The sequence below is a fragment of the Odocoileus virginianus genome, chromosome 33 (assembly GCF_023699985.2).
Source record: "Odocoileus virginianus isolate 20LAN1187 ecotype Illinois chromosome 33, Ovbor_1.2, whole genome shotgun sequence".
Lineage (NCBI taxonomy): Eukaryota > Metazoa > Chordata > Mammalia > Artiodactyla > Cervidae > Odocoileus > Odocoileus virginianus.
The window spans coordinates 2,016,693-2,029,800 of record NC_069706.1 but is presented as its reverse complement, the minus strand read 5'-3'; the positions used below and the strand labels follow the sequence as shown (position 1 = coordinate 2,029,800).

General features: G+C 55.2%; 1 protein-coding gene across 2 annotated transcripts in view; it reads right to left on the bottom strand.

The window, feature by feature from the left end:
• Positions 1 to 4,052: 4,052 nt before the first annotated feature.
• Positions 4,053 to 13,108, bottom strand: part of PDPK1 (3-phosphoinositide dependent protein kinase 1) — a 57,697-nt gene continuing 48,641 nt past the window's right edge. For both annotated transcript variants that reach the window (XM_070460790.1, XM_020897600.2), the window contains exons 10-14: positions 12,771 to 12,944; positions 11,060 to 11,277; positions 5,763 to 5,820; positions 4,769 to 4,921; positions 4,053 to 4,359 (exon numbers count right to left, since the gene is read on the bottom strand). In XM_070460790.1, coding sequence (XP_070316891.1) covers positions 4,243 to 4,359; positions 4,769 to 4,921; positions 5,763 to 5,820; positions 11,060 to 11,277; positions 12,771 to 12,944 — 720 coding nt within the window. In that variant the 3' untranslated portion in view covers positions 4,053 to 4,242. The remainder of the gene's footprint in view (positions 4,360 to 4,768; positions 4,922 to 5,762; positions 5,821 to 11,059; positions 11,278 to 12,770; positions 12,945 to 13,108) is intronic.

Genomic DNA, 13,108 nt, shown 5'->3' with positions numbered 1-13,108 from the left:
GTCTATGGCCCAACCAGAAGGAGGTGATCAGAGGGAAGGGAGGAGATCTAATTCTGCACAATCTGGCCACAACCTCTGACAATGTCCAGTGGCACTGAGCATGGCACCCAGAAAAGTCTCTCATGCGTGTTTCACCTCAGAATTGACAGACCCCAATCTAAAGTGCAGAAATTAAGGATGAAGCCAAATTTGGGTGGTCTGGACTTAAAAGACAACTAGGCAACCTGAAACACTGGTGGGCAAGGAGAGGGGAGGAGAAATCCTTAAATCCTTGTCAGCCAGGACAGTCACATTCTACAATGAAAAAACCTGGCCAGCATGCTCTAATGAACTGCTAAGACCTAAGTCCTGTGATCTGAAGAACATGAGGGCAAGCACACTTCCCTAAAATCCAATTGTCTACATGGTTTCAAGTAGAGCCTTTGCTCTTTTGCTGATTCCAAATGGCCCAGTGTACTTTCTGAGTCTACAAACTTCATTACAAATTATCCACTAAGTATGTGGCAAGGTCAGTTCAACACTTTATCTCTGCTGACTGTGCAGATGCAAATTCAGTACCATTGTGGACACAAAGTACAAGATTCTGGAAGTGTCACCAAGCACTTGAAAGCCATAGCAGCAGGGGGGGGGGGGAAGGTAACATGCAAGCATAACCAGGTTTTCTCAATGAAAATAAGGAAACTGGCTTTTGGAAAAATATGTCACAAATGGCCTGCAGTAATGACATCACTTTAGGATTAAGGGGGGTGGGGGGAGCAATCTTACTCAAACATTCTTGGGAACACACAGCTTACCAGAAATTGGTTTGTTCAGAATCTGCAGAACACAACTAAGGAAGTTCTGTACTGGAACTCTGAGCATCTACTCATCAGATCAAGACAGAGGAGAAGAGACACTGCACTACCTTTAAAATGAACAAACTCTTTGACCCCAAAACACCACTTCTAGGAATCTGGGCAGGGTTGGGGCGAGGGAGATTCAGAGTCCAAAATCAAAGATTTATGAGGATATTAATCACAGCATTATTTAAATGGTGAAAAACCAGAAGCCACCTAAATATTTTATAGCAGTGAAATGGTCAGATAAATTATGATAAAAATTATTAACCAATATTAAACTCTACAATCATTAAAAATAAGATTTTTCAATCACTATTCAAACATGACACATTAACAAAAAATACCAAGTGGGAAAAGCTGGATGCAAAATGGTGTGCGTTGTCATGTTCCCAGGTCAGTTACAAGAGCGAACACACGTGTGCAGGTGGGGCAGCGAGGCGGCAGGCTGGGCCTGTACACTAACGCACGCAGCGGTCGTTCCTGGGTGCTGAGGCTCGCGCTGTTTTCAGAGCACAGATGTTTTAAGCAAACACAACATGCCCCGGAGCCCCATGCTGACACCCCGTCCTCGGGGGTCCGTGCCATGGGCCTTCTGCAGTTCCTTCGGGCCTGTACCACAAGCACCACAGCCTGTCCCCCAAGGGGGCTGGGGCAGGTGCAGCTCCCATCAGCTCCAGCCTGACCCCAAGAGTCATCTTTCCCAAAGCAAGTCTAACCAGCCTCCTGAGACTCAAGGTTCAGGATGGCAGGCCCGTGGTGCCCTCTCGGAGTGGGGCTGCCCACTGCCCTGGCCAGGTCACACCTGGCTTCCTCACGCCCCTGGAGGGAGGCCAGGCATTGCCAGCCGGCAGAGCCCTCCTGCCCCTGCTCTGTGGCGAGGGGCCGGGCAGTGAGGGAGTGGCGCTGTCCAACAGGCACTGGCTCCGGCTCCGCCCCCCCCACCAGCCCTGCCCTTCTCGGTAGGACTCCGGGCTCCTGAGCTGTTGAACACTAGGGCGTTCTCTTTCTCACCCTGGATCAGCCCACGTTTATGTATATGTTTCCAGGCATGTCTGCGTGTGTACGGAGACTGACATCCACCCACATCCACATCTTAGAACGTAAGGCACCTGCCTGCCAGGATGATGGCTCAAAGGACGAGGTGGATAAAACTAAAGATTACATGAGGAAGCACAGGGTAAGAAGAGAATATGTAAGGGCCTTTCAAAGAAAAAACAAGGGAAGAGGCTTGTGAGTGAGTAGAGAAAGGTGGCCAACAAAGAAGGGCTCAGCTGTCACTGGCTCAGGCCAGGGCAGTCACTTCACTCTGCCAGCTGCAAGCTCAACCCCAAAGCCCTGGGTCTCTGGCTCTGGAGGTTAAGATGGAGCTTGTCGGTTGAGCCCAGGAGGTAGTGGTGCTCTCAGGAGGGAAGAATGCAGTGGGAGCACTGTCTCTCCCTGAGCGGCCCGGCCAAGTGCGCTTTTACAGCCAGGACTCAGCTCTGCCTATCACCCCCGCACCCAGAACAGACGCCGCAGGGAGCGGCTCCCTGCCCTCCAAGTGTGCACACAGATGCAGGCGCTGTGGCGAGAGGACATTTGAACAGGGTGTGCACCTGAAACCCAAGTCCTGATCCTGAAAGAAAGGCTCAAGACAGACTCACTTTTTGGAAAGCAGGTGAATACAGGCAAGCCTTTTCCAAAGCAAGGAGGAGAGGGGGCTCAGTCTACGGCTAAACGCCCAGGTCAGTGCCTTATTTCTGGGCCGCCCCCTGCCCCGGGCAGGCACCCCCTGCGCCTTGGTATCTCTCTCACACACACTCACACACACACACACACACACACACACACACACACACACACACACACACACACACACACACACACACGTGAACCCAGCTGCATCTCTGCGCCCCTCCAGCCCCCCTGCTGGCCACCGCAGTGCGATTCCCCACAGCCCAACCTCCTTCCAAGTTTAACAGCCACTGTTGTGACATCACCAATAGAGGTTAAGACATCCTTCCCTCCACGTGGACCGTGGATCACACACGGTGATGGGTGAGACAGGAGGTAGGGGCACAGAAGTCGTCAGGGGACCTTTTCCATGGGAGTTTAAATCGGTGCCTTTGTGAAAGTCCAGAGGAAATGGCAGTCAGCCCTCCCCTGAGGACAGGGCCACAGCGCCTGCTCCTCCTCCACTGGGACTGAGGGTTGCCCCCAGGGACCCCCTGGGCAGGGTGCGCCCCTACAGAGCAAGATGAAATAGCCTGAAACTGGAGAGGAGCCGGCAGCCCGGCTTCAAGTGTGCTGTTCCTGCCCCCGCGGAGTGACGCCACGCTTCTCCAGGCGAAGCCCACGTGACGGCGACCGGATGGCCTGACGACGTGAGAGGGCTTTTCGACGTTCCTGGTGAACACGTGAAAATGCTCTGAGCTAGACTAGAAGGGGCAACTTTAGCAGGAGAAGGGTGCGCGGGGCGGCCTTGGTGTGATGAAGGACCAGCCCGTGTGCCAATGCTGGGCACCTCGCAGCCCCAACTTCACCCAGACACACTCCACCTTCCAACCAGACTCTCAGAAGGGCCACTGGCGCTGACTCCTCCGAGAGGAGGCCCCAGGCCTGTCTGCCCCGCTGGCCCAGCCTCACGTGGGGAGGGGGCCACAGACCCATCTCCTGGGGCTCCCCGGGGCAATGCTACTCCGTGGGGTGTCACACTGGAACGCCTGGCCGGCGCCCTCTGACACAGCAGCGGCTCCACACTTTGCCTGGACAACCTGTTCCATTTCTCAGCGCCCAGAGCCTGCCCGACCGACATGACGCAGGAGTGCTTGCAGACAGACAGCAAGGACCGCAGGAATCTCACAGCCACGACTACTGGAGGAGCCAAGCGCGGTCGTGGGGATGAGGCCAGACACGGGGAACGAGAAGAAAGGGGAAACGGACAAAAGCCAAGAACCCCCCGCCCGCAGAGCTGGAGGCCCCCCAGCAGGGGCCTGCCTGGCTCCCTGGGGAAGAGTTGGTTCCCCGATGATCCAGGGGCAGGGAGAGCCCAGAGACACGCCTGGGCCCAGGGGCCACAGCAGGACGGGCGTAACAGGCCCGTGGTGGAGAGTTGGTGCCGCGAGTCTGTCCCCGAGTCGGGGCGGGAGCCAGGCGGACGTGCACGGCGCTGGTCCCCACGGCGAGCAGAGCGTGGAGAGCTCCACACAGCACAGAGAGCAAGCAAAGCGACCCTGAATTCCTTTTCGTTATTGGTTTTGTTCTTTGTGTGGTTGGGCGTTTTTTTCTTCTTTTCTTTTAAATAAAAAAGCTGCAAGGTTCCGCCGTCTGCCTCCCCCTTGAGATGGCCGGCAGGTGGTCTGGAAGCGTCCGGAGGCGGCAGGCTGTGCGGGGCATGGCCCTGCGGCGAGGGCGGGCAGCGGCGTCACTGCACGGCGGCATCCGGGTGGCTCTGGTACCTGTGCCGCCACACCTCCTGGATCTTTCGGCACCACTTGTGCGCGTTCCCGCTGGGGTCCATCAGGTAATATGTCCTGTTCGGCTGCAGAGAGAGACACGCTGACTCTTCCCCTAGGGGTCCCAGCATGACCGGCACCCACCCGGTAGTGAGAAACCGAACAAAGGTGCCGGCTCCCGCGGCCACAAGCACCTCCAGGAAGCCCGAGAGCAGGTGGGCGTTTTCCTTCCATGTTTGTGAGGAGGGTCAATGTGCAGGTGAGGACCTGCAGTTCCCTGGGGGTGAGGTCACCCCGAAACTGAGAACAAGCATGGGTGTCTCCTGACCCAACTCTGAGCTGAGCCGTGAACACTGGGATCCCTGGCGCATGGGGAAGGGGGGACCACGACCCCCCACTCCACCTGCCCCGCTGGGCCACAGCATTCGGCCGCTCTGGATGGAAGCAAAGAGGCCAGAGTGCCCGGCGAGGGAGAGCCCATGGGGACAAACTCACCGTGTGTACAAAGAAGGTTTTAAAATTCTTGGCCTCTGGTCGGAGTTCCTGTGACCATGGAATTTCACCTTTCAAGACTTTGTTGACAGGATCCACATAATACAAGTGTGGCCCTTCCGTGAGCAGCAACTGTCGTCGCCGTGCAAATAAACCCTGGTACAAATGACAACAGGAAAGAAAGGACACTGCCCGTTAAGGCTCAGAGTGGAGGCTGGGCGCTCCCGCTGCTGCTCGGATGCTGGACTGTTGGGGTGCTCCAGCATGGGGACCACCACCAGCCCCTGCCCACTGGCCTGGGACAGGAGTGGACGCACCTCCTCCGACCAGGACCAGGCCCCTGAGTCAGATGGAAGTGGCGGCACTACGCTTGCTGGCATGAGCCAGAACCCGACATGCAGGATGGGGCGTCCTGCTCTGGCTGCCACGCGGGCGGGGCCGCACCCTGGCCCCCAGTGCCTGCCCTCAGCACCCAGGCCCTGCCGCTTCCCAGGCTCTCTGCTCCACGCCAAGGCCGAGTCCTGAATGCTGACCCCCCCACCCACCGCCTTCACAGAGGCTCTCGGGGCAGAGCAGCCCAGGGTGGGGAAGCCTGAGCCGACAAGGGCCCATAGCAGCAGAGAGAGAACATGCGCAGAGTCTGATATTTTTGGACACGTTAACCCATTTAATTAATTCATAAAACAAAGTAAGATTTTCAAAAACAATCCTGATAAAGTAATAAATAAATTGCTGGGACTTAAACAGAGGCTCCTCAACCAGACAGAAACCTTGACCTCAGTGACCAACCCCAGCACTGGGCAGAAATCAGAACCCTGGCTCCCCAGTCAGCAACAAGAGGCCGAATTTCTGTCTGCCCAGCCTCCGTGTGCTCTCAGAGGCCTCCCTGAGCGCCTGAGGCCATCTTCAGCGCTGACATGCAGAGACGATCTCTGAGAGGGAGGAATGGGAGGAAGACACGGACGCTCAGGAAGACACCTCTGGACTCTTAACTTACCTTCCGCTTGTCTACTGGACCCATTTTTAGTATTAAATTATTTTCTACAAACTGGTGCCTATAAAAAGAAGAAAACAAGGATCAGATACTCATATCAGAGTCAGAAACTCTCCAAACTCCTCCCTCAGAACAAACTCCCCGACGGCACTGTGAACTCTGCCTCAATCAAGCCTCTCCCTTCAGAGACCCAAGCGCACTCCAGTGAGGGGAGGAAACTGCAGACGCGCCTCAGCGCTCACACCACACAGAACCGCGCCTGCCCCTGAGCCCGTGGCCACAGGCGCTGGCAGGACCCCAGCCTCGGCTCTCCTCAGCAGCGTCTGCTCAACAGGAGAAGGCGAAGGCAGATGGCAGGAACACATGTGCTCACCACCTGGAAGCAAAGCTGGGGTGAAAGAGAGACTGCTGTTCTCACGTCACCGCGCTAAGCTGGGACCCCGACACGGCACTCAGAAACCACTGAGCTCTTTGGAATCACAAATCCCGAAAGAGCCAAATTGGAAACTTGGTTTAAGAACATCTCACCTGGTGTTTCTATCAATAGTAACAAAGTACTTGCACCCAAACATGGCAGGAATTTAGAAGAAAAACTCCCAATCACAGACTCTGACTTAAAACATCTTGGTGACAAGCACCGGCCACTTTGACTCCTGGAACCTTAGTGTCTGCAGATTCTCTTCTTGGTTAAAGCTAGCCGTTACCGCTTTATGTTTTGTCTGACTTGACCGAAATTCCTGTCTAAAGGTTCTACTGTAGAAACAGTGAAAGGCATAAGACACTTGTCCCCTCACACAGTGAGGATCTTACCACAGAAGTGAACAGACCACCCACTTCCCTGACTCATCCTGGGACTGGCACATGGGTGAAGAGACCAGCCTGGCTGGGGGGCCACGTTCTCCTGTGAGTTTAACTGGCCTCCAGGTCTGCACCACTGAACCCACCAGATAACACCCACTCCACAGAGCCCACTAAACCAGGGCCCCCTGACAAAGGACCCAGACCAGTTAAACTGACACAGCACCAGGTGGATTTTGAAAACAACTTGAGATGATCAGATTATCTGATCTGATAACAGGGTTATGTGTGTGTATGTGTCCCAAGTACAGTCTTGTCCCAGGTGTGTGTGTGTGTGCATCTGTGTCTCTGTGTGTCCCCCGAGTACAGTCTTGTCCCAGGTGTGTGTGTGCGTGTGTGCATCTGTGTCTCTGCGTGTGTCCCCCGAGTACAGTCTCGTCCCAGGCTGGTCAAGGACCTCACCGCCAAGGCCCGCAGTTAACTGGGCAGCAGGGGCCGGGTCACCGGGAAGCCAGACAGGCATGGACAGCAGCAGCCTCCGCAGCCTCAGCAGGGACGGCATAAAGAGGTCACATAGGAGGAGGACCAGAGAGCAGGTGACAGTGGGCAAGCTTCGGTGGGAGGGACCCTTCTCTATGCTGAAAACAAGTCACCAAACAGAGTAACAGACACGATAAAGGGAACAAAAGGAACCTCTAACTACAGAAATAGCCACAGTTTACAGGAAAACAGGCTGGAGAAGACCTTCCGCAAATACAGCCTACAGAGAGCCAACACCTGTGCTCCACAGAGTGCACACAAAGCAGCATAGAAGGGTTAAAACCCCGAGAGAAAGCTGAGCAAAGGACACGGACTGGAAACTCTCCCCAAAAATGAAATGGCCCCAAATTCTCCATGGCTCTGAACAAAGAAACCGAGCCCTACTCTTCTGGCATTCTCCTGGGGTGCACTGGGGTACTGTGACCGCGGGAGGGACTCCCAGGAATACCACAGGAATCCCGCTCCCAGGAATTTACCCTCAGGATGAAAAGCTCCCAGGAATTTACCCTCAGGATGAAAAGACAACAAAGAGAAGCACGCACGCTCACAGCAGGAACCATCACGTCCGTGAACCTGCAGACGCAGGGCCTCTGGCCCCATGCTCCCTCCCGGTTTCTCCCGAGACAGGAGAACCACGGTGGGCAGGGCGGGAGCAGCCCGAGCTGGGCACAGGCTGGATGCGGCGGCCGCAGTGAGAGCCCAGGAGCAGCGCGCAGAGGGCTGGGCAGCAGCCACAGCTCGGCAGCCCACTCACTCGGCTGACCCACCCGTCGGCTACCCTGAAACGTGTAAGGACTAAGGAAGCATTTTCATCTTTCACTTCCGAAAGTCAATCCCCACTTTCCTGAGGGGAGCGCCCCAGGCCCCACCCGGCGCTGGCACCGCCTCTCTGGCAGGCATGTAGACCCAAGTCAGAGACACACCTGACTCTCAGCACGTAGGCGGCGTGTGGCCGCGGCTTTAACACAGCCTACCGCCCCACAGCCTCCGGCTTCCACCGCTCAGGTGCCAGCTGCCCATGTCACTTCACATGGGGTGACAGGTAACCCCCCTTTCCCGACTCCAGAGCCAGCTCCCTCCTCCTCACCTTCTCCCACCTCACCCAGAGCCTAAGAAGGCCCACCTCAAGGCCACCAGCGAGCCCGGGCCACTGCAGGAGGACTGTCAGCCAGCCACGGCCCCGAGACGGCTCCACAGGCCCCGCGGCGGGGCCCCCACACCAGGCTGCCAGGCAGGGGAGGGAGGGCCAGGCAGCCATGGCCAGCTCGCTCCAAGTGCCCTCTCTGAAGCCTTCAGGGCGTGAGGCCCCTTTATGCATTCAACTTTACGAAAACCCCAAAGAGCTCTCCTTTATTTGGGTCAGATGCGTTGATGCTTATGTGTAAGAAATTAAAACAGATTTCAAACGTTTAGCTCATTAAAAGATGAAATAAATCCACCCCATATTAATATAAATGATTTAATTTTAAAAATAACTTCTTTCAAAACAAAGGTAATTAACGAGACGCATAATGCTGCTCTATGTTCTGCAAACCCCCCCTAATACCCGGCTCCACAGGGAGCTGGGTTTTCCTGTCCGTCCTGCCTTCACTCTGCTGTGCTGCGGCATCCAGGCTGAAGCGCACAAAGACCTCAGAGGAGCACTTTAATGCCTCCCAGGTATCTGTGCGCATCTTCTTTGACACTACACCTGAAGTCTCCGACTGTCGTTTCTTACAGGTTAGCTGCCACATGGAATCCAAATCCCCAGGAATGAAGTTTTCATACTCCATGACATCAGAACCCACCCATCACCTTGCGCTGTGATTAGATCCTCCGCCCTGACATGGTCTGACAGCACCCAAAACTGGTCATCTGAAAAATACTGGTTCGCTTAGTCACGGAGATCTTCTGAATCCTGACCAATTTCATTCTATGATATCAACAAATAAATCCACAAACATCACTACCTTTCTCCTCAAAAGTCTTTTAAGCACTGGGAAGATGTCGAGCTCACAGTGACGGGTAAAGCTTCCCCAAATTCTAATTTTCACTTGAAGGTTGTGATTTTATCATTGGTAACAAATGCTAGCAGTTGTTTTCCCTGAAGTTACAGGCTCATTCCATTCATTTCCCAGAAGAACACTGGTTGAACAGCTGAGTGAATAACCCCAACTGGCAGGCAGACCTTCCAGCGGAAATGGGCGTCCAGGACCAGACCAGTCGTCCAGCTCCCAGCGAGGTCAGCACACAGAGCCCGTCTTGAGCGGTCTCGCCCTGGAGGCAGGGGCAGCAGGAGGCGTTCTGCAGGCCTCTCACCCGCTCCACAGCACACTCCCCAGATGTGTCCTCCCTGCTTGTCTTCCTCTGCCTGTGACCGGTGGCTCTAAGAGCCGGCTCCTCCCGCAAGGTCTGGCCCTGCGGCTGGCGGGTCTGCCCACAACTGCTCTGGCACCATCACTACACGGCCACACATTTGTTCCAGAACAAATCGTGACATTCAAAAGAGGTGCTCAACACAGACTGTCTCACACACTGCGCTTCCTGCCAAGCACACAGGGAAAATGTAAAAGAACACTTTCTTTGATGGCAAGCTGGGGCAAACACCAGACAAACGCCAGCAAAGTAGTAAGTGCAGTCCCACTGGAGTTCTGTCCATCTGCAAGGGAAGAGGACCACGTGGAGGCAGAGATACCAACTCTCTCCCCATGTCAGCAGCCACATTGTTAATCCAGTGAGTCACAGACCATGCTCATGGCCCCAGTGGCTGTCAGCAGGGCCAGTGGCCTGAGACTCTCCGGACTCCCAGCACTCCGCCACACCTAACTCGAGGCTAAGGCGCTCCAGGGGCTTCACGATGTCTGGGTTGGAAAGAGCTTGTCACGTGTCACTTACAACATTCCATTCCTTTATCTCTGAAATTCTGAGTGACTGGTCTCCAGATGCTGCTGCAACTTCTCGGGCACCAAAACAGCAATGATACTGTTCACAGACACAACACGGCAATTTGCTCACACCCCACAGCAGGGAAAGCAGCGTCTGTCTTGCTTCTGTTTCATACAGCTGTGCCCAGTTTCTCTGGAGTGGATTCCTCCCTCCCATGATTCAGAGAACTCAGGGTCTTCCTCTTGGCCCCGCAAAGGCTCCTCTCTGCCCGTGCAAAAGGTGAAACCATGAAAATGCTTGAAGACAATGTCCAGGCAGAGAACCTCTTCTCAACAGGACCAAGACGGAAAGCAGAAAAGAAACACACCAACTGGTTTGACTTTGTAAGAATTTGCAACTTCCCCTCCCAAAAACATGATGCACAAATAGAATGAAAAAATAAACTGAAAAATAACGCTTTCTCAAAATAAACAAGGAACAGTTCTTCATTTCCATGGCGCTGAAAAGCCAATTTTCAAAAGACGCAAAATGTACCCCCAAAAAGGATCAAAGAACACAAAAGTACCTCAAAAAATAAATACAAGTGGCCAACACACATGGAAGAGCTATGCCCCAACCAGAATACAGGCGCCCGCTCACACGGCCCATTTCTAGAGCAGCCGGACGCTCAAGGGCAGGCGGGCCCTCCGGAAACGGAGATTCGCTGTGGACACAGAGAACCGACTTCTTAAACAGGCACACCCCCACCCGCCACTTCAGGGCGCACCGTGAAAGACACAAATGAGGAAAGCCACGCGCAGAGGGTCATCTGGAGCAGCAAAAACTCGGGACATCCTAAACATTCCACCAGGGGGTGGTGGTTATTCACATTACAGCCAATCCCAGTCCAACCACATTGCTGGCGTGCCTGGCACACTGAGCCCCAGGGGGGTCAACCCCACACAGCCCCCAGCCAGTGCTCCAAACGCCCACTTCCAGTTCGGCGCTTCGAGGGTTGGGTCCTCATGTGCAAAAGGCAGCTGCGCGTGACGGGGCCCTGACGGCAGCGGGGACAAAGGGCGGGACCCGCGGTGCTGCTCACGCCTGTGTGTCCTTACCAAGGGTTTCCGCTGGCCTGCTTCTCCAACAACAACCTCTTCTCATCTTCAGAAAACTGCAAGTCCAGTTCAAAGGAGTTCGTGTCCAGGTCGTGGATGTACTGCTCGATGTTGCTGCCCGCCCGCTGGGGCAGCCCCGCGTCCACGGCTGACAGGGAGTGAGAAGAGGAGGACGCAGACACCTGCATGCAGCCGAACTGGCTCAGGAGATTGTCGTACTGCAGGGAGAACAGGCAGTGAGTGCAGCACCCGGCTCCTGGCTCCCCTCCGCCCCCAGGGTCCTGGCCCCCTGCCCTGGAAGGAACCCCGTGGCCCACACCCTGAAGGTCGAGGCCCTGGGGAGACAAGCTGCCGACCAGTGGCCCCGCTTGGAGTATCCTGACCAGTATGGGCCACTCAGACTTCTCCTCACTACACAGCTGGACACCAAGCCTCAGGCTGGGCCCGGCCTGCCCTGCGCCCCGCTTCTGACAGCAACCTCAGAAGCTGTTCACCCTTGAAAGAGGCGCTTATCTTCAGTCCTGACCTATAGGAAGGGGAGAGCCAGGACCTGGGCCTGCTGACCTCCGTGGGTCCCATGCCGCCCTGCAGGTCAGAATTAAGGTGGCAACACCAGGGCTCTCACCCTGGTAAACACGATGAGACAGCAGACAGAGGGCCTGCACACGACAACGCAGAAGTGTACACAGGCCCTGTGGAGCCAAGGTCCCCGGGCAATGAGATCAGAGACAACTCCTCCCTTGGAGCCCAGCCAGCAGAGTGTGGCCCTCTGTGGGACCCCCCCTGCCACAGGCCCTGGGGACCCTGCCCATGCCAGCATCAGGGCTCAAGGGCCTGGTCGGCCACTAGGGCCAGGGAGGAAGTCTTCTGCGTGTGCAAAGGCCGCGGACAGCTGAAGCCAGTGAGACAGGGAAGCAGACCAGAGAGGGGGGCACAGATGACGCCCCACGTCTGGCTCTCCTTGAGTCTGAGCATAAAGGATATTTTAGGGCAAAAGAAGGGGGATGTGCTGCTTTAAACAGTGTGGAAGACATGAAAAGGCGCTCTTGATCTCCAGGAGGCGATGCCTGTTGTAATTTTAACTCAGCTGTGAGTGACTTTTAAGATAAACTCTAGAATTCCCCAGTCAACAGAGATGAAGCACTATATATGATGACTGGTTACAAGCCACAATGACAGAAATCTCACCAGAAAAATGGACTGTGGTTGACAATAAAAACATCTGAAAGTGCACATGACAACCTTCCCCAGGAGAGTTAAGGAACCAAGGAGACCAAGGACCTCTGCTGCCCACCCCTCAGGCCTGGCGTCGGGCGCGAAGAGCTGACAGCAACCAGCGTCCATCCTCAACGCTACGTCCCCTGAACGCTCAAAGCAGCAGTGCCCAGGGCTCTGGGAAATACAGGGAGCATTCCAGAATGTCTTCAGATACACAATTATACAGACACCAGCCAAAACCCAAAGACAGAAGCCCACCAGAACTGGTGCCCAGGCTCTAGGCCAATCCCTTTGAGCAAAAATTAACTAGAGGAAAGGAGAAAGGGACGCACGCAGCTCAGGGCCTGGCACTCTGTGCTCGGGGCAGACGGAAGCCTCTTCAGTCCCAGTGGGGACCTCTGAGGCCACAGTGTTCACCGCCTTCCACCACGGACCTCCACGGGCTCTTGCTTCAGCCACCATCCCACCCCCAGGGACGCCCCTGGCGGCTCACGTTGCCATAGCAGTCCTCGTCATCCTCCGACATGGCCGGCAAGTAAGCCGTGAGCTTCGGGGGCGTCTGCTGATGCAAGTCCTCCCACGTGATGGACTCAAAGAACGGGTGGGCTTTCAGAGGGCCATACCCCTCCATTTCTTCACAGCCCAATCGTTTTGTAGCATCTAAAACCTGAAACAGCAGTTGAGACACGTCAGCATTGGGGTTAAAACACAATTCTGACCAAAAGAAACTCTTCTGAGCAGTTCTCAATTCTTGGGGTCTCTTGGAACTTGGAAGGACATGGAGGGCTGTGGACAACGGAGTCACCCTCAGGAATCCTTTCACTTTTCTGG